The 20,478-nt window shown below is 37.8% G+C and overlaps 1 protein-coding gene and 1 pseudogene across 1 annotated transcript in view; both read left to right on the forward strand.

Annotated features, from left to right (window-relative positions):
* IARS2 (isoleucyl-tRNA synthetase 2, mitochondrial) overlaps window positions 1-20,478 on the forward strand; it is a 59,375-nt gene that overhangs the window by 11,308 nt on the left and 27,589 nt on the right. The window contains exons 3-11 of the mRNA XM_029933406.1: window positions 7,740-7,899; window positions 9,258-9,406; window positions 9,490-9,539; window positions 9,629-9,738; window positions 10,049-10,139; window positions 10,484-10,599; window positions 14,431-14,600; window positions 18,443-18,533; window positions 20,013-20,164. Of these exons, the coding sequence (XP_029789266.1) occupies window positions 7,740-7,899; window positions 9,258-9,406; window positions 9,490-9,539; window positions 9,629-9,738; window positions 10,049-10,139; window positions 10,484-10,599; window positions 14,431-14,600; window positions 18,443-18,533; window positions 20,013-20,164 (1,089 nt within the window). The remainder of the gene's footprint in view (window positions 1-7,739; window positions 7,900-9,257; window positions 9,407-9,489; window positions 9,540-9,628; window positions 9,739-10,048; window positions 10,140-10,483; window positions 10,600-14,430; window positions 14,601-18,442; window positions 18,534-20,012; window positions 20,165-20,478) is intronic.
* Window positions 8,611-8,766, forward strand: LOC115288699 (annotated as a pseudogene).

Raw genomic sequence — 20,478 nt, forward strand, 5'->3', positions numbered from 1 at the left:
TACACCTTTAGGGACATTTCTAGGAGCCTTAAGGTTGGGTTTTAAAAATTACTCCCCCAGATTTAGTGTGAAGCGTGTCCCTGTGGTTCTTTGCACTGTCATACCTGAGGTCAAACTCTGTTTTGCTGAATGTTCTCTCTCGTTTCTCTGATTTTAAACTCACTGATTTCTGGTTTTCATTATAGCCTTGCTTCTGCTTACTCCGGGTCCCTTTGTTGTCTTTGTATTTTCCTGAGGTTATCGATCAGACTTTCCCTCTTTTCTGACACATGCATTTTTATTGCTATAAACTTCTGTCAGCACTTCTGTAGCTTGTGTTCTGCAAATTTTGACACGTATTCAGTTTACATTTTTATTCAGTTCATTGTGCTTTGCGATTTCTTTTGAGACTTCTTCTTCGGTCCGTGGAGTACTTAGAAGTGTGTATGCCTGTCCAGCCCTTTACCCTCCTGTGTTGGTAACGGGTTTTACATGTTCCTCACATGTTTCAGTCCCCACAAGACAGTGTTCGATAGTTCTTTTTTCAACTGTGAAACATTGCTTAGACATTTTGAGTAAATAAAAAGTGTATATTTACCCATATTTTTGTTTATCATATTCTTTCTTCCTTCTTTATGTTTCCACATTCCTTCTTTATTGTTTTCTTTCTGTTTAGAGAGTTTCCTAATTTAGCCTTTCCTTGGAGTAGGTCTTCTGGTCAACAGTCATCTTTATTACTTTCCCTTATGTGATAATGGCTTGATTTTCCTTTTACCCTTCAAGTATATTTTTCTATATTTAGGATTTCAGAGAGATTTTTTTTCCCCTAGCACTTGAGGAACATTGTGCCACTTCCTTCTGGCCTTCATATTTTCTAATAAAAATTCTCCTGTAATTCAAATTATTTTTTGCGTATAAGTAAAGTATCCTTTTTACTCTTTTTTTCCTGGTTAAAGTTTTATTTATTTAAATAATCTCTACACTCCACAGGGGGCCCGGACTCATGCCCCTGAAATCAAGAATCGCGTGCTCCTCCGGCTGAGGCAGCCAGGTGCCCCCGCTCTCTCATTTCTTTTAGGACATTTTCATTTTCAAAAGGTTAATGTGAAGATGTCTCTTGGCATGGATTTCTCTGGATTTTTCATTTTGGACATCACTTAACTTCTTGAATTTGTAGGTTTTTGTCTCCGACCAATTTGTGGAGTTTCTGGCCGTTATTTTTTCATGTTGTTCTCCATTTGTGGCTGAAAAAGTGTCCTTGCAGGACCGCAGTGACACCTGTGTTAGATCTTTTGTGATAGTCCCACAGCTCCTTGGTTTTCATTTTCTCCCCTGGCTTTCATTCCTCTCTGCTTTGTAGATGGAGTAATTTGTCATTCAGCCGCGAAGATTCGTGGGTCCTGTCTCTGCCCTTTCCATTCTGCAGCCGAGCCCACCTGCTGAACTATTTCAGTTTCTGCTTCACTTCTGAAGTTTGTCACTTATTTTTCACTTTTAAAATTTACATTTAACATACTAAGTATACTCTTTAAAACATATCATTTACTTTTTCTGTCTACAAGTTCTTCGAGGCTTTTGATTTTTTCCTATTTTTCATGTGTGTTCGCAGTTGTTTGCTTAACCATTTTTATCATGGTCGCTTTAAAATCTTGTTCAGGTTTTTCTAACATCCCTGTCATCTCAGTGACTTTCTTGATTCATTCAGTGTCAGGTCTTTAGTGTTGGTATGATGAGTGAATGTTTATTGAAACCTTGGCATTTTGTGTATTTTGAGAGTCTGGATCGTATTTGAACATTCTGTTGTAGCAGCTTTCATTCCCTGACACCTCGCCGGCAGAGGAAGGGGGTCACTGTCTGGCTGCTCCGAGGAGGGGGCCGAAGTGCAGCTTAGGCGGTGCTCATTACCGCTCAGCCAGGTAGAAGTTGTGCTCCCCCCCAAGCCTCGGCGGCCCGTTACTGCCGGCTAGAAAGTGCTGGGGTGCCTTGTTACCGCTCCGCCTGGCCACTGCTGACACCAGGGAGGAAGAGGTGGCCTGGTTACCACTGGGCCGTGGGGAACATCCCCACTCTGCACGAAGCCTCCTCTGAGCACCCCCGTGGAGACTGGGGGGTGGTGCCTCGCTCCTGCTGCTGCTGCGGGGGATGGGAGTCCAGGCTCCCTACAGCGTCTCCACTGCGTCTGCAGACAGGGTCCCATTACCACCCAGCAGGGGCGTGCATTCTACTTGAGTTTCTCTGACGCCATCCTGACAGGGAGCAAGCGCCTCGCCTCGCGACAACCTCACCAAATGTGGGAAGGCGAAAATCTAGGCTCTTTACTCTGCTTTTGCTTGAAGGACTGTAATTGAGGCCACCGACTTCTTTGTGGTGCTCAACTGAAATAGAGCAGTTAGGCTGCCCCTTTCCTGGTGTTTTGGCTAGAGATGGGGGGAGAGAGGTTTCGTCGGCTTTTTTTCTGTAGCCTTTGGCATTTCCAGGTTACTGACCTCTCGTGTCCACGTCTAGAGTATAGGAGCAAAATGGAAACCCTGGACACTCACCACTGTGTCTGTTCTTGGTGTTAAGGTTCTTAGTGCCTTCTCTTTGCCTTTCTGTTTGTGTTCTACATAATGTCCCGTGTTTTGAATGTTTCTTTATTGGGAAGAATTTACTCCATCTTTTAAGAAGTATGAGGTCCATTTTGAAAATTTTTAGAAGTAATTGTTTTCTCTGGCTATAAATGTGGATTTGGCAAATACGAGAAAGCTGAAAAAAGAAAGTTAAAATTACCATGATCCTAAAAAAATAAAATAAAATTACTATAATCCTATCCAAGAAATGTGAATGCCCTTAACATTTTGAGGTATTTCCTTAGTAGTTTTAATATTAAAAAAAAACAGTTGTGATAATGTCTTTATGAATAGATTTGTCTTGCCTTTTTTCCTGATGTTTTTGACATAAATGTTTTTTGATATTGTTATAATACCCTATATGGGTGTTTTCGTGACTGTATAGCATTATGATATAATGAATATTTTTATACCTACAAGTTTCTTAAGAATTCAGATTGTTTCCCTCAGTTAGTTTAATAGACAGGAATTGCTGGACACTTACTGGTAAACTACTTTTCGATAGATTGTGTCACTTTTTATATTACAGACAACTTGAACTTGCCTTGTTATACTCCACGGACACTGAATATTATTACCAATTTGAGTATGTATACTGATTAGAAAGACAAATGTAATCCCTAAATGTTTTGTTTCTTTTACTTATATATGTTTGGATTTTCATGTTGATTTATTATTAATGTGGAACCCTTTAGTCCATTTGGAATTTCTTTAGGTTGATGTCATGAGGTAGGGATGACCTAAATTGATTTATTTTTTTTTAATTTTTTTTTAAACTTTTTTTAAAATTTTTTTTTTTAATTTATTTTTGATACAGAGAGAGACAGAGCATGAGAGGGGGAGGGGCAGAGAGAGGAGACACAGAATCTGAAGCAGGCTCCTGGCTCTGAGCTGGCTGTCAGCACAGAGCCTGACGCGGGGCTCGAACCCACGAATGTGAGATCTGACCTGAGCCGAAGCCGGAGGCTTAACCGACTGAGCCACCCAGGCGCCCCTAAATTGATTTATTTTAAAAAATTTTTTAACATTTATTCATTTTTTGAGAGACAGAAACAGTATGAGTGGGAGAGGGGCAGAGAGAGAGGGAGACACAGAATCTGAAGCAGGCTCTAGGCTCTGAGCTGTCAGCACAGAGCCCGACACGGGGCTCGAACCCACAAACCAAGATATCATGACCTGAGCCAAAGTCAGACACTCAACTGACTGAGCCACCCAGGTGCCCCATAAATTGATTTGCTTTTCAAACAGGAAGTCAGTTATTCTGTTACATTTATGTCCTTGCCATGTTTCTGTGGCCCTTCTTAAATCATGCATATTAGACATATTTTGGGGCAATCTATGTTCTGATTATTGAGCCATCTATTTTTACGGCACTTCAGTTGGTTGAAATTTTGTTAGAAAAAGTGACTGTGCTTTATATAAAAGAAAAACAGAAAAATGTTCATTGTCCTGTGTTATGCTATATTAATTACACTGGTAGCCCATACTGTATGTTTTTAATGGGACTTGATTAAATAAATCTTGGTAATGAAATATATGGAATCTTAAGAGGAATCAGGTACATATTTGTGTTCTGACATGAAAGATGTCCAAATATTATTAAGTAAAGGAAGAAAAACAAGTTTTAAAAGTGTTACATTAGGATCTAATTTTGTCCACACACACAAAATTTAAACCTAATGTTTGTTATTTATTTCTATAAGATTTGTGTATATAGTTCCTAAGTAGGCCACATGACCAACATGGGGCTCGAACTCATGACCCAGAAGTTGAGAGTTGTGTGCTCTACCAACTGAGCCAGCCAGTCACCCCCATTTGAATTTTTTTTTTAAACAAGGAACCTCTGGGGTGCCTGGATGGCTCAGTCAGTTAGGCCTGCAACTTTGGCTCAGGTCATGATCCTGCGGTTTGTGTGGGTTCAAGCCCGGTGTTGAGCTCTGTGCTGACAGTTCAGAGCCTGGAGCCTATCTTTGGAGGGATTCTGTATCTCCCTCTCTGACCCTCCCCTGCTCACGCTGTTTCTCCCACCCCCCTCTTTCTCTCAAAAATAAAAAGTAATAAAACAAGGAACCTGTATTCTTCTTTTTTTTTTTAAAGACTTTGTATTCCTCTTATAATCACAGACAACAAAGAAAATATTTTTTAAAAATTTTAATGTACTTAATGACTAAAAAGTAAAGCTAGGAAGTAAATGTTTGAATTGTCAAAATTTTAAAAAAGGTCAAAGAACACATTGCTGTACCAGATAGGAATATTGTGCAGCATTATCTGGTTCCAGTCAATAAAACAAAATAGGTGTTTTGAGTAATCTTGTCTATTTTAATATATTCTTGTTATTTATCACACAGAAGCTTCAAGAGGTTTTATCTTTGTTTTAAAGTTACTCCATTTAGATTGCTTTTTCTATTTTAAATATTTAAAAGTGTGTCCATTTGTTATTTATCCATTTGTCTCTTTGAACTTTCTGCTACTATGCTCAAAGAATTAAGACACTTTAAGAAAGATAGTCTAATCTCCTGTTTTTAGTATACCCTGTAAGATCATAAGTTGTAATCATAAACATACAAATTTCTGTTGTTCCACATTGTTTGGGTTGTTAGGGATAGAAAGACAACTTTTGATTAAGCAAAAAAGGAAATTTATTGTCTATTTTAACTGTAGAGTCCAGAGATAGTTTTAGCTCCTTTCATGGCCAGACCCAGGGACTCAGATACTATCAGAGTTGGTTTCTCTCTGTCTTTCCCTCTTAAGCATGGTTTTCCCCTTAGGTGCTCCCCATACCCCATTCCCACCCCACACATTTCCCAACATTTATAGGCTTACATTCTTCTATCTTTTCTTTCCCAGTAATTCTTACAAAAGTCCTAGAATTGAATCTCCTTGGCCTGATTTGAGTCACATGTCTATCCTGAATCAACCATTTTGGATTATGGATCTAAAATCATAATCAATGGATTATGTGTTCACCCTTTGAGCTGGAATAGAGGAGAGTGAGCTCCACATGGACTGAGGGTAGAGAAGGAGTTATTCTCTGAAAACCTGAGCCATAATATAGACCCACCTCTTACGTGCATAGCTGGAGGTTCTGTCAAAGACCTGGAGGAGAAACAGTTCCTGCTTTTCCTCAGACATACCCCCACGTGGTCTGGCTTGCTTTCCTCTATCTGAATGCATTTCCCAGATGCTCACATGACCATTTTCTCATCTCCTTCATGTCTCTGTTCAGATGTCATCTCATCAAGCTTTACTGATCTTCCTCTGAAATAATACCACTACCACCAGCACCACCTCACATGCTGTTTTCTGACCTTTACCTTGCTTTTTTCTTTATTTATATATTTTTTTTCTGTTTTATTTCATTCGAAGGACCTTGTCAGTCCTGTTTATTGTCCTATTTTAGGTGGCCTGAACAATTCTTGGCACATTGTAGGCATTAAAAAATTTGTTTATTAAACAAAGGAATACATGAATATTGTGAAAGGAAGATGAAAGACAAAAGGAAAAATGAGGACAGAAAGTTAACATGAACAGAAGGTACCAGTGGTTCGTAAACATAATGTCGGAACTTGTTTGGAGAGGAGCATAATCTGATGCTGAGAAACTAGTAAAGCATTCTTATTGCGTCCCTGCTGTTCCTTTTACCACAGGCTTCACACAGACCTTTCCTTAATAGGGACATTCTTATTTATTAGCCAAAATGATTCCATTGTGTTAATATGGTCAAATGCAGCACTGTTCATTAGAAATGGTGGAAACTACCATTTACAATATGTAAACTATATTGGTAAGTTAAAATTTTTTAGTAGCCCCATAAATAAGAAGTCAGAAGAAACAGATGAACCTTCTTTTAAGATTAAAGTCAACATATCTAAGGTATCTTTTAACATTCAGCATACAGCTGCTATAAAACTTTTTTTGAGATATTTCACATTCCTTTTTTTTTGGTACTACTTGAAATCTGGTGTATATGTTATATTTACAGTACATCTCAGTTTAGTGATGTTTTCAATCGCTCAGTAGCCACTATGGCTAGTAGCTACTATGTAAGACATTACAGTCTACTGCATATGTGCATGCAGTCATTTCTTCAACAGTTACCTACCGAGTAGTGCCAGACGCCATTCTAAACGCTGGGAGTGTACTGGGGATGAAGACAGATGGGGTTTCAAGATGTTTATATTTTACTGGGAAGGGACAGATAATCAAAATAATTTCAAGTAAGAAAAATGGGAAGGGGGTTATTTATATATTGGTTGATTTAAATAATAAGCCTACTGTAAAGGGTACCACTCTTAAGTGCATATAATTAGATGGCTTTTTATGTCCTGTGATACCCACCCGGATCACAGGCCCCTCCTGCCAGGGAAGGCGTTCGAAAGTTAGAGTTTTTAAGTGGGGGGAGGTGTGGGAGGAATGTGCAATATCTTTTCTACTTTTGATAGATGTGGAAAGAAGGAAATAATTTTCTGGACTGCTGCATTGTTTCCTTTTGGGAAGAAAGAGATTGGAGCCAAATCTATCCTTTGCTTGGTCTTCCATTTTATAATGGTAATACATGTTTTACAAGGCTGCCCTCTACTATCTAAAATGAACTAAGAAGGGAAATCAGTTTCAGAAGTATAGCTAGTGAAGACGGTTAGTGTTTTGTCAATGAAAGAGTTAACTGTGCTATTCCATACTCTGGGTGCATTATGAATTCTGCGTTGATTATATACTATTTATTAGCTGAATATAAATGATATTGGGTTATTCATGTTAATAATATTTTTAATAAGGGTAAAGCAAACTTATAATTGACTTATTTTTACTCCCTGGTTTTTAAGAAGTCAAAATGGTTTCTTATGAAAGTAGTATAGCCTGCTTTTCTGCATATTTCAACTTTACAAACAAATTAGTAATTCTGGGCAAATTGTTCTTCACTTTGAAATCTTTTATGTGATTTGTTTTCTGGAGTTAATGGCACTTCAAAACTTCAAATATCTGTTACTTTTGTGTTTATGTAGAATTGAGTTAATAGATTTAATTGGTTATTTTGTTTATATAAATCTTTTAAAATTGGGCTTTCCCAGTGTTTTACAGTGAAACGAAAGGAATGTAATGGGAGGCCACGTGCTTTATCTGTGAATCACGATTATTGTTTTATATTTGCAGATTTTGAAGGATATAGCCAATCGATACCATATGATGAGAGGTTCCAAAATACATTTTGTGCCAGGCTGGGATTGTCATGGTTTACCCATTGAAATAAAAGTATTATCAGAGCTTGGTGGAAAAGCTCAGGATCTTTCAGCTATAGAAATTAGACAGAAAGGTAAATAATCCCTATTTCTTTTTTAAAATGGTTATTTATAGGGGCGCCTGGGTGGCTCAGTCGGTTTAGCATCTGACTTTGGCTCAGGTCATGATTTTACAGATCATGAGTTTGAGCCCTGCATCCGGCTCTGTGCTGGCAGCTCAGAGCCTGGAGCTGCTTCAGATTCTGTGTCTCCTTCTCTCTCTGTTCCTCCCCATTCATGCTGTCTCTCTCTCTCTCTCTCTCTCTGTCTCGCAAAAATAAATAAACTTAAAAAAAATTTTTTTTAATGGTTATATATAAACTTTTCCTTGGAAAAGTCAGGGCTTAATGAGACCTGTTGTTTTGAGGGTTTTTTTTTTTTGTTGTTGTTGTTGTTGTTATAATGGGACCCGTTAGAAACCAATTTTTGTTACAGAAAATTCAGATCTCATTTAAGTGACTTTTGTGGGAACTTAGTTCAGAGACTGACAAAGATATGTGAGCATTTCCAAGTACATTTTTTAATTCTCTGATCATATTGTGTGAAATTATTGTACTCAATGTTTTTATTTACTTTCCTGGTGGAGCCTGTTGACCTATTTCAGGTGCTATACTAAAAGTCAATTGTAAAATACATATATATTTTTTAAATTAATCTCTTATTTGGTCCTTTAGTAGATAGAGTGAGAGAAGAATCTTCTGTTCTTAAATTATTTTATATTTAGATATGATTATGAAGATTTTTTCATCGCTTCTCGGCCTTTTGGCTAAGATCGAGTATAGTATCTGTTCTTATCAGATTGTGAAAATTTTTTACTTCACTGAAACATCTTGGTGTTAATGGCCTACACTAGATGTACTGATTACTTTTTCTGTGTATAATGAAATAAAAATTACTCTTTTTTTCAAAATAAGAAATATGAAGAATAATTTTTCCAGTTTATTTTTTATAAATGTAAGTTCATTGTATAAAGTCTGAAAAATAGTTTTGAGATTCTGATTAATTCTAGAATTTATTTTAGTTATCTTCTGGACACCTTTAGTTTTCAAAATAATTTTTCTACTAAATACATTTTATAGTGTATACTGTGTAAAATACCTGCATTTAGAGACCTACGTACTAAACCATGTTTAAGAGTTTGAATTTATTGGAGGTCCTGGATGGCTCAGTTGGTTGAGCATCCAACTCTTGGTTTTGGCTCAGGTCATGATCTCACAGTTTGTGAGTTCGAGCCCCACATCAGGCTTTACACCAAAAGCCCTTCCCCAGCTTGTTTGCTCGTGTGCTCTCTCTCTGTCTCTTTCTCTCTCTTTAAAATAAATAAACATTAAAAAACGAAGTTTGAACTTATTCGTTTTTGATGCTTCTTTTTCTTTCTTAAATTTGCTTTTAGCTAGGTCATTTGCTGAGGCAGCAATTGAGAAACAGAGATCAGCATTTATTCGTTGGGGAGTAATGGCAGATTGGAATAATTGCTACTATACATTTGATGGAAAATATGAGGCCAAGCAGTTGAGAATTTTCTACCAAATGTATGAGAAGGTAATGAAGTACTTTTTTTCCTTTGAGTATGTTAAATTACGTATCCTAGAATACCAGCTTTCATCTACCTTTGTCTGTTATAGGGCTTGATTTACCGATCTTACAAGCCTGTGTTTTGGTCTCCCTCATCAAGGTATGTACGTATGTATGTGGTTTTGGTAGTGAAAGTGAAGAATTTTATGAGACTTTCAAATATTTATATCTAATATTCTTAAATCTTAGGACTGCGTTGGCTGAAGCAGAACTTGAGTATAATCCTGAACATGTCAGCCGCTCAGTATATGTAAAATTCCCTCTCTTGAAACCTTCTCCCAAGTTGGTATCTCTTATAGGTAATGTTTGTTCTTTGCTTGAATTTATTAAAGTTATAGAATTATAACATTTCGTAGCATATTTAAATTTTTATTTTCATAGGGGCACCTAGGTGGCTCAGTCAGTTGAGCGTCCAGCTTTGGCTCAGGTCATGGTCTCACAGTTCATGGGTTGAGTCCCGCATCGGCCTCTGTGCTGACTGCTCAGAGCGTGGAGACTACTTCAGATTCTGGGTCTCTTTCTCTCTCTTCCTCTCCCCTGTTCACACTCTCTCTCTCTCAAAAATAAATAAATGTAAAAAAAATTTTTTTTTAAATTTTATTTTCACAGATGGTTCATCTCCTGTTAGTTTTTTAGTCTGGACCACCCAGCCTTGGACAATTCCAGCCAATGAAGCTGTTTGTTATATGCCAGACTCAAAGTAAGTTTATGCTGTATTTTTTTGTTTTAGCCACAGATAGGATCAATTTCATCATTAGCATTATTTTGGATTTATTTCATCCTCATTGTTTTCTTAAAATTCAGTGAACTATAACTTAATTATTATTATGTTCATATAGGTTTTATTAAGCTTTAGATGGTTCCATTTAAGACCTCAAGTCCAGCTTTTTTGGAAAACTGAACAAATGTAATGGATGAAGTTCTTTGAAAGTAGTGCTTTTTTTGATCTTGAAGTTTGTTTTCCTAAAATGATATAAAACATTTAAAATATCTGTGGCTTTTCTGTTTTCATTATTAGTAATTTTTACTAAAACTTTATTTTAGGTATGCTGTTGTAAAATGTTCCAAATCTGGAGACCTGTACATACTTGCTGCAGATAAAGTAACATCTGTTGCTTCTGTTTTGGAAACAACATTTGAAGTTATTTCAACATTTTCAGGTGAAGATTTGTAGATCCTCTGACCATCACAGTCATCAAAGTATCCACTTGATCTGAGTTTAGTATTTTGCTGAACATTTCACATTGTAAATTGAAACAGATGTGGCCTCTGTTTGTAAATTATATTTGACACTGATTTCTCGAGGAAAATATATATTAAACGTGAGAGGAGTCTAGAATATATGAACATCGACAAAAGCACAACAGTATCACTGGCAAATATCTAATGAAAAATTAGATATATGTCCCTTGTACAGCGTAGAAGGCACAAATACCATTTTAAAATTTTATTCAAGGGATGACTGCTAGTTTAGTAGAGCATGTGACTCTTGATTTCACGGTCATGAGTTCAAGCCCCACATTGGGCATGGAGCCTACTTAAAGTAAAAATTTTTTAAAAATGAAAAACAAAAACAATAAAAGCTTATTCAAAATTGAATCACTAAAAATTCTCGTTATCTGATTTAATCAGAGGCACAGTGAAGGAATTAAATTGTTTATTTTTTGGTATATGATTTTAATGAGGAAATTTAATAAATTCTGAAAATTATTCCTAAGAATGTTCTTCTGTCAAAAGAATCCTTAGTAAGTTGTAATTTGTAACTTCTGAAGTATTGATGGATTTTGAAATCTAATTATTTGAAATCTAGGGACGTTCATTTATTTAATTTATTTTAATGTTTGTGGGAGAGAGAGAGAGGGTAAGCGGGGGAGGCGCAGAGGCAGGAGGGACACAGCATCCGAAGCAGGCTTCTGAAAGCTCAGGGCCCGATGCCGGGCTCCAGCTCATGAGCTGTGGGATCCTGACCTGAGCCAGAGTCTGACACTTAATCAGCTGAGCCACCCCGACACCCCAAAATCTAGGGAAGCTTAAAATTACCTTTGATTTTTAGGGATGATACATCTTTGAGTTTCTTGAGTTTCTTTCTTAAAAAGAAAAATCACATCAGTAGAATGAGTAGAGATACCCCAAAATGGAAAGATTGCCAGGCCAGATAGAGAAGCCCTCTGAATGCATCGTTTTAGATGAGATGAGGCACTTTCAGGGCGGTATGACCGTAGACCTAAATGCATCATGTTAGGTGCAAGCCAATTAGAAGTTGAAGCAGTCTTAAGAAAAATAAGAAAGAGTTTTTATGTCAGAAGCAGGAAGAAAGCTACCTAATGTTTGGTATTTAATACCATTTGGTCCTTGTCGGAGCCATAAGTAAGTTACAAGATCCAGTATATTCTTTATCCCATAACCCTCTCTTACCTGTTTTTTAAGCACAAAAACTATTTCAGATTTCACTGACAAGTTAGATGTTATTATAGAAGCTGAACGACGTTCTCACGAGGTTTTTGAAAGTACTCAGGTTAAATTTAAGGTCATCTTTGTAGATTGGATAATTGTTTCAAATTATTATTGTCAGATAATTATTGGGTTGCCATTTTGAGCCACCACATTTTAAAAAAAGGTTTTTTTTAAAAAAAATTCTGTTTATTTTTGAGAGAAAGAGAGATAGAATGAGTGGGGAAGGGGCAGAGAGAGAAGGAGACACAGAATCAGAAGCAGGCTCCAGGCTCTGAGCTGTCAGCACAGAGCCTGATGCAGGGCTTGAATTCAAGAGCGGTGAGATCATGACCTGAGCCAAAGTCAGACGCTTAACCGACTGAGCCATCCAGGCGCCCCATTGAGCCAGCACATTTTAGAGGAGTAGATACACTTCTCATCTGTGGCAAAATAAACTGATGACAAATAACTTATTATTAAAGTAGTAGGAATGTTGAACAGCTAAAATGTAATAATTTGTGTAGGATAGCTTTACTTTACAGAAGAATATACGTTGCTTCTTATTGATCATTCAGAGATCTCTGTTGAGAGGGGAAGGAGAATATTAAGTGGTCGATACACTAAGAATGGATGTAAAGGAAGGTTAATGTATGAAATTTACTTTACCCTAAACCTTTCCCTTCCATACTAAAAATGCATGAAAAGTACAACATAGAGTCATGGGGACCAGTCTTATGAATCTACCTTAAAGAAGGGAATGAAAGTGAAAAGTAAACAGTATATTTCTCTAAAAATCAGTGTTGACAGTTCTCTTCTTTGACAGCATTATGAATTATCTTGGGAAAAATGCATCCTGAAGTATTTAAGTTTTTCCTGGTAATTCATGTATTTTCTAGGAATAAAATGCCAACTCATCCAAGTTCAACAATGAGGAGAACTTGTGATTTTTTTCGAAAAAGGGAGTTCATTGCCATCAGTCATAAAGGAATTTTAGTTTTTCTCAAGCCTTTTATTCACATACTGTTTTAATCAAAATGAAATCAGCAACAGGTCTATCTGTGAAATGTTAAAGTTAAAAGATTTGTATTCTTTCGGTAGTATTGAATGGGTTACTTCGTACTACTCTACAGCCAGAAAGAAAGGATTGTAAAAGTGGAGACATTCCTCTATGAAGACAGATTCTTTTTTTTTAAGTTAATATTATTTATTTTGGAAAGAGAAGGATGATTTGTGGGGAAGATCTTAGGCGTAAGGGGATCACTGAAATTTCTTTCATTGTTGAAGGGTAGATTGAGTTAACTGACTTATTTAGTATGTCTTGGTAAATGCGTAAGTAGAACCAGGTAATCTTTTTAAAGTTTGGGGACTTACTTATTTCTGTTATTTTTAGAGCATATGAAAGGTTAATTTATAGAACCTAACTCAAGAAGCAGTAAAGGTGAGAAGCGTTACCGATGGTGTGGAGAAACTGACAGGTGGTGTATACATGTCATTTAAAGGTTGGAGTTGTATAGAACGTTAGAGTCATACTTGTCTTGGAAGTTGGATTCAGTCATTTATTAGCCATGTAACTACAGGCATATTGCCTACGTTTTCTTGTTTTCTGGCTTAGAAATTGCAGATAATATTAGGTGTTTGGTAGTATTATGAAGTAAAAACTTTTGTTTAGTCCATTGTAGGTCCTTGGTGACTTAGGTATTATTTATTATCTCTTAACCTTTTTAGGGTAACATGAAAAGCAACAACAGTTAATTCCCACAGAGATAGTGTTAGAACCTACTGGTCACTGATCTGTTGTTCTACAGTTTCTTTGTCATTACATTCCAAAAGGTGCAAAGCTGTATGTAAGTTAGAGAAATCTTGGGCTCATTTGCGTTATCTGTTCTAGTAATTGCTAATATTTTAAATCAGTTATTGTGCGGCAAGTATTGTGCTAAGTGCCCAGAATACTTAAAATGTATTACCTCAATTTATCCTCATGGCAACCCTCTGAGATGGGAAGTGTAATATCTACATACTGTAGGTTCCTAAAGGTCACAGTGCGAGTAAAAAGGGAAACCAAGGTTTGAAGCCAATCTTGTTCCAGATCATACACTTTTCTTTAAACATTTTTAATACTTTTTAAAAACAAATCTCTATTTTTGAGAGACAGAAGAAAGCATGACCAGGGGAGGGTCAGAGAGAGAGGGAGACACAGAATCTGGAGCAGGCTCCAGGCTCTGAGCTGTCACAGAGCCTCCCATGTGGGGTTCAAACTCATGGACTATGAGATTATGACCTGAGTGGAAGTCAGAAGCTTAATCCACTGAGCCACTCCGGCACCCCTCTTTTTTTTTTTTAAAGTTTATTTATTTATTTTGAAAGACAGAATGAGCCAGGGAGGGGCAGAGAGAGAGAATTCCTAGAGGTCTCTGTGCTCCATGGCAAGCCCATTGTGGGGGTCAGTCTCAGGATGCTGAGATCCTGCACTTTCCATCTGGTATTCTCTTGCTACTCTTCAAGAGGTAGGAACATTGTTATGTAAAATAAGTCTTAATTATGGTTTTCTTTGCCCACAGGTGTGGATTTGGAAAGTGGTACTTGTACTCATCCTTTAATTCCTGATAAAGCCTCTCCTCTTTTACCTGCAAATCATGTGACTATGACAAAAGGAACAGGGCTGGTTCACACAGCCCCAGCCCATGGTATGGAGGATTACAGTGTGGCTTCTCAACACAGCCTGCCCACGGTACTTCTCCACTTTCTTTCCTTTTTTAATTGTTGCTTTTGTAGAATTAAAGTGATAAGTCCTAACTAACATCTTTATGTTTTGGTGATAAGCAATCATTTTTGTCACAATTAAGTTCTGAAATGCTTAGATTTGTTCAGTGCCCTAACACCTTTTTAATTCATAGTAATTGAGAAAGATCTCAGAGAAGTAACACAAAATCAGCACAAAATTAGTATTGAAAAATAAGTATTAAATGCGGACTTTTTTTTTCTTTCAAAGTACTGATTCATACAGATTACTTTTAGTTTGTCACAAGTGGCAAGTGGGTCTGACTAGTTTAAAAGAGCAGTTTGAAAAGAATAAAAGAGCAGTTTGTTTTTAAACAGTTCTCTTTAAATTTATGTTACACATGTCACTTAGGAAGTTTCTTCATTTGTTAAAAGTGAGTCCCAAAGTCACCACAACGTATGTACATTGCCACAGATCTGGAAATTAATAGAGACCAAGTTAAATGTGTTTTTAGTATATTTAACTTTTTAAAAAATCATTTTATTTCTCATCATCATAAGTGGACTCTTTAATCCCCACCCCTGTTTCCTCCAGCCCCCCACCCCCCTGCCCTCTGGTTACCATCCAGTTTGTTCTCAGTACTTAAGAGTGTGTTTCTTAGTTTCCCTCTCTCTCTTTTTCCTTTTGTTTGTTTTTTAGATTCCACATATGAGTGAGATCAGATGGTATTTGTCTTTTTTGACTTTTTTGGCTTAGCATTATACTTTCTAGATACATCCATGTTGTTATAAATGGCAAGATTTCATTTTTTAATGGCTGAATAATATTCCATCCTGTGTGTGTGTGTGTGTGTGTGTGTGTGTGTGTGTGTACACATACTAATCACACACTAGTGTGATTACCAGATTATAGGGCAGTTCTATTTTTAACATTCTGAGGAAACTCCATACTGTTCCCACAGTGGCTGCACTGGTTTGCATTTCCACTAATAGTGCACGAGGGTTCCTTTTTCTCCACGTCTTTGTCAACACTTGTTGCTTCTTGTATTTTGATTTTAGCCATTCTGATAGGTGTGCAGTCATACCTCTTTGTAGTTTTGATTTGCATTTTCCAGATGATGAGTGATGTTGAGCCTCTTTTCATGTCTTCTGGCCATCCAGATGTCTGTTTTGGAGAAATGTCTGTTCATGTCTTCTGCACATTTTTAATTGGATTATTTGTTGTTGAGATGTTGAGTTTTATAAGTTCTTTATATATTTTGGATACTACGCCTTCATCAGATACATCATTTACAAGTGATTTCTCTCATTTAGTATTTTGCCATTTGGTTTTTTGATTGTTTCCTTTACTGTGCAAAATTTTTTATTTTGACATGGTCCCGATAGTTTATTTTTGCTTTTGTTTCCCTTGCCTCAAGAGACAGCTCTAGAAAAAAGTTGCTACACCTGATGTCAAAGAGATTACTATCGGGGTGCCTGGGTGGCTCAGTCGGTTATGCGCCGACTTCAGCTCAGGTCATGATTTCATGGCTTGTGGGTTCAGGCCCTGCATGAGGCTCTGTGCTGACAGCTCAGAACCTGGAGCCTGCTTCAGATTCTGTGTCTCCCTCTCTCTGCTCCTCCTCGACTCATGCTGTCTCTCTCTCTCTCTCTCTCTCTCTCTCTCTCTCTCTCAAAAATAACATTAAAAAGTAAAAAAAGAAAGCTACTGTCTATGCTCTCTTCAAAGATCTTTATGATTTCAGGTCTTATATTTAGGTCTTTAATTTATTTTGAGTTTGTTGTTGTGTTTGCTGAAAGAAAGAGGTTCAGTTTTTTCCGTCGCATGTAACCGTCCAACCGGGAAAATTTGTTGAGGAGACTTTTTCCCCTCCTTTGTCGAAGATTAATTAACCATATAATTGTTGGTTTACTTCTGGGTTTTCTGTTCTGTTCCATTCATCTATGTGTCTGTTTTTATGCCAGTACCATACTGTTTTAATTACTACCACTTTGTAACGTAACTTGAAATCTGGAATAGTGATACTTCCGGTTTGTTTTTCTTTTTACAAAATTTTCAATATATGTTTATTTTTGAGAGAGAGAACATGAGTTAGCATGAGTGGGAGGGGCAGAGAGAGAGGGAGACACAGAATCTGAAGCAGGCTCCAGGCTCTGAGCTGTTAGCACAGATCCCGATGCACTGCTTGAACTCACGAACCCCGAGATCATGACCTGAGCTGAAGCTGGATGCTTAACCGACTGAGCCTGACCCAAGCACTCCCATTTTTCTTTTTCAAAATTGCTTTGGCTATTAGAGGTCATAGGTATAGTTCCATACAAATTTTAATATTTTTTGTTCTAGGTCTGTGAAAAATACTGCATTAAATCTGTAGATTGCTTTGGGTAGTATAGAGATTTTAACAGTATTTGTTCTTCCAACTTATGAGCATCGAGTGTCTTTCCATTTCTTGGCATCATGCTGAATTTCTTTATTATTTACAGTTTTTAGAGGACAGGTCTTTTCACTTATTTGGATAAGTTTATTCCTAGATAATTTATTGTTTTTAGTACAGTTGTAAAAGGGATTGCTTTTTTAATTGCACTTTCTGCTTCATTATTAGTGTATAGGAATGCAACAGGTTTCTGTACATTGATTTTGTATCCTGCCACTTTATTGAATTCATTTATCAGTTCTAGCACTTTTTTGGTGGAGTCTTTAGGGTTTTTGGATATAGTATCATGTCATCTGCAAATACTGAGAGTTTTACTTCTTTTTTACCAATTTGGATGCCTTTTATTTCTTTATGTTGTCTAACTGTTGTCGCCAGCACTTCACTGTGTTGATAAAAGTGGTGAGAGTGGACATCCTTATCCTGTTCCTGACCTCAGGAGAAAGGCTCTCCGTTGTTCCCCAGTTGGGTATATTGTTGGCTGTGGGTTTTTCATATACAGGCTTCATGGTGTTACGGTGTGTTTTCTCTGCTAGTTTGCAGAGGGCTTTTATCATGAATGGATGTTGTACTTTGTCAGATGCTTTTTCTGGATCTGTCGAAATGATCATAATGGTTTTTATCCTTTCTCTTATTGATGTGACATCACATTGGTGGTTTTGTGAATCTTGAATCACACTTGCATCCAGGAATAAATCTCAAATGATTATGGTGTGTGATTTTTGTAAATGTATTATTAGATTCAGTTTGCTAATATTTTGTTGAGGATTTTACTTTTTTTAGACATTTAGCTTTTTGGGGTACCTGGGTGGTTCAGCCTGTTAAGCATCCGACTGTTGATTTCCGATCAGGTCATGATCTCATCATGATCTCACAGTTGTGAGATCAAGGCCCTGCATTGGACTCCGTGCTGAGCATGGAGCCTGCCTAAGATTCTCTATCGCTCTCCTGCTGCTCCTCCCCTGCTTGTGTTTTTGTGCATGCCCTGTCTCTCAGAAACAACATGAGGGGCGCCTGGGTGGCTCAGTTGGTTAAGCATCCAACTTCGGCTGAGGGCATAATCTCACAATTCGTGGGTTTGAGCCCCGCGTCAGGCTCTGTGCTGACAGCTAGCTCAGAGCCTGGACTCTGTCTTCAGATTCTGTGTCTCCCTCTCTCTCTGACCTTCCCCTGCTCACGCTGTCTCTCTCTCTCTCTCTCAAAAATAAATAAAAACATTAAAAAACTTAATAAAACAACAACAACAACAAAAAAAGACAGTTGCCTTTTAAATATGTAAATCTACAAATTTCTGTTAAGTGCCCAGGTTTTCAGTGCACTGAAAGACTATGATGATATGTTTCATATGTGTTGTTTTGCCAGGTATTGTCATAAAGTAAAATGTCTTGGTATTTTAATTGTTGAAAATAACCCTTTGTAGGATTGTTTAGTGGATGAAGATGGAGTTTTCACAGAAGCTGCAGGTCCTGAACTTCAAAACAAGGCTGTCCTTGAAGAGGGAACAGATGTGGGTGAGTAGTGTAGATATTGTCATCATAAATACATATTTCCTGAAAAGCAGCCAGCAGTAACCTTTGCTGGCTCTTCCCCCATCTTACACTCTCATGAGGAACAAAAATCTAAAATTACATTTTATTTAACCACATGGTTTAAAATGGGAGTTGGGACAGTTGCTCTGTTTAAGCAAAGCAGGACAGTTGGCAAGGAGTGATGTTATTTTAGGGCTATGGCAGTATTAGTTTTGGGGAAGAATAAAATCAGGCTTGAGGTTTGATGCTGCTGTCTCTCAGACATCAGACACTTCTCCTTCTGTGACCCTCTTGTGAATCCCTGATCACCTGTGCAGCACGGATTACGTAGGATGGTCTCACGGGTCCTCCAGTCCTGACTTGTCTTTCTGACTTTCTGTAATTGTAGACCCGAGGACCGGATACGGCGAAGACCTTCCTTTGCTCACACCAAGACTAAGGCTAATTAAACGTGGTGTATTACTTTCCTAGAACTACTGTAACCAGTTACCATAAGTTTAGCAGCTTAAAACAAATTTATTCTCATGGTTCTGGAGGCCAGAAGTCTGAGATCAGTGTTTCAGCAGGGCCTTGCTCCCTCTGAATGCTCTATGGAAGACTCCTTCCTAGTCTCTTCCTAGCTTTTGGTGGCTTCTGGTTATCCTCAGCTTTCCTTGGTGTCACTCTAAATTTTTTTTTTAATGTTTTTAAAATTTATTTTTGAGAGACAGAGAGAAACAGCGCGAGCAGGGGAGGGTCAGAGAGAGAGGGAGACACAGAATCTGAAGCAGGCTCCAGGCTCTGAGCTAGCTGTCAGCACAGAGCCCGATGCAGGGCTCGAACCCACGAATCATGAGATCATGACCTGAGCCAAAGCCGGACGCTTAATCGACTGAGCCACCCAGGCGCCCCGTTCTTGGTGTCACTCTAATCTTTGCCTCCATTGTCGCACATCTTTTGCTCTTGTGTGTCTCTATACTTCCCTCTTATTAGGACACTACTTATTGAATTTAGGGCCTGTCCTGATCCAGTGTGACCTCATCTTATCTTGATTACATCTGCAAAGACCCTGTTTCCAAATATGGTCACATTCACAAGTACTGAGGGTCAGGACATGAACATACCTTTGGGGTTATAAAATTCAACTCGCTGTAACTGGTTTCTTTTGGATTCTTTGAAGACCATCTTAAGATTCATGGTATGAAAGATTATGGCTATGGATTTCAAACATGGAATTTTAGATATATCCTGTTTGTCTTCCCTTTGGATTGAAGAGCCATAGGAACGGCTTAATCTGCAGTCTCATTAAGGTTTTACAGTCCCTGCTTTTTTTGCCATGAGATTCCCACATTATGCCTAAGTAGCTACACTCACCGACAGGTACCTGCTGGTTCAGATTAGTACTCCCTGGGAATTGTAGAGCTATTTGGATTTTCACAGTACTTTCTAATTCTCATGTAAATTGTTATTGATTTCTTTAAGTTATAAAGATGCTTAAGGCTTCAAAACATCTGTTGAAGGAGGAGAAATTGGTACACAGCTACCCCTATGACTGGAGGACTAAGAAGCCTGTGGTCATTCGTGCCAGCAAGCAGTGGTTTGTCAACATCGCGGATGTCAAGGCTACAGCCAAGGTATAGGAGACATCCTGTTGTGCGTGTTGGGTGTTGATTCCCTCAGTGTGAAAGGGTTGCCTGTGAGGCTGAGGTAGGATTTGGGGAATAGAAGGGATTGCTGCTGTTATGATTTGGTGATGTGATTTGGTTTCATAAAATTACAGTTTTAGATTTAGAAGGAGCTTGGATTTCCATTTCTTCACGTGGAATGGAATACATGTGTGGCTTAAAGCGGTTAAGTGACGTGCCCAAATTTCCTGTGCAGTGTAGTGAAAGTAATAGAGAGTCAGGACAGAAGTGAGTTCAGAAGGTGGTATAGCCTCTCAAAACCT

Source organism: Suricata suricatta, chromosome 3 (assembly GCF_006229205.1).
Source record: "Suricata suricatta isolate VVHF042 chromosome 3, meerkat_22Aug2017_6uvM2_HiC, whole genome shotgun sequence".
Lineage (NCBI taxonomy): Eukaryota > Metazoa > Chordata > Mammalia > Carnivora > Herpestidae > Suricata > Suricata suricatta.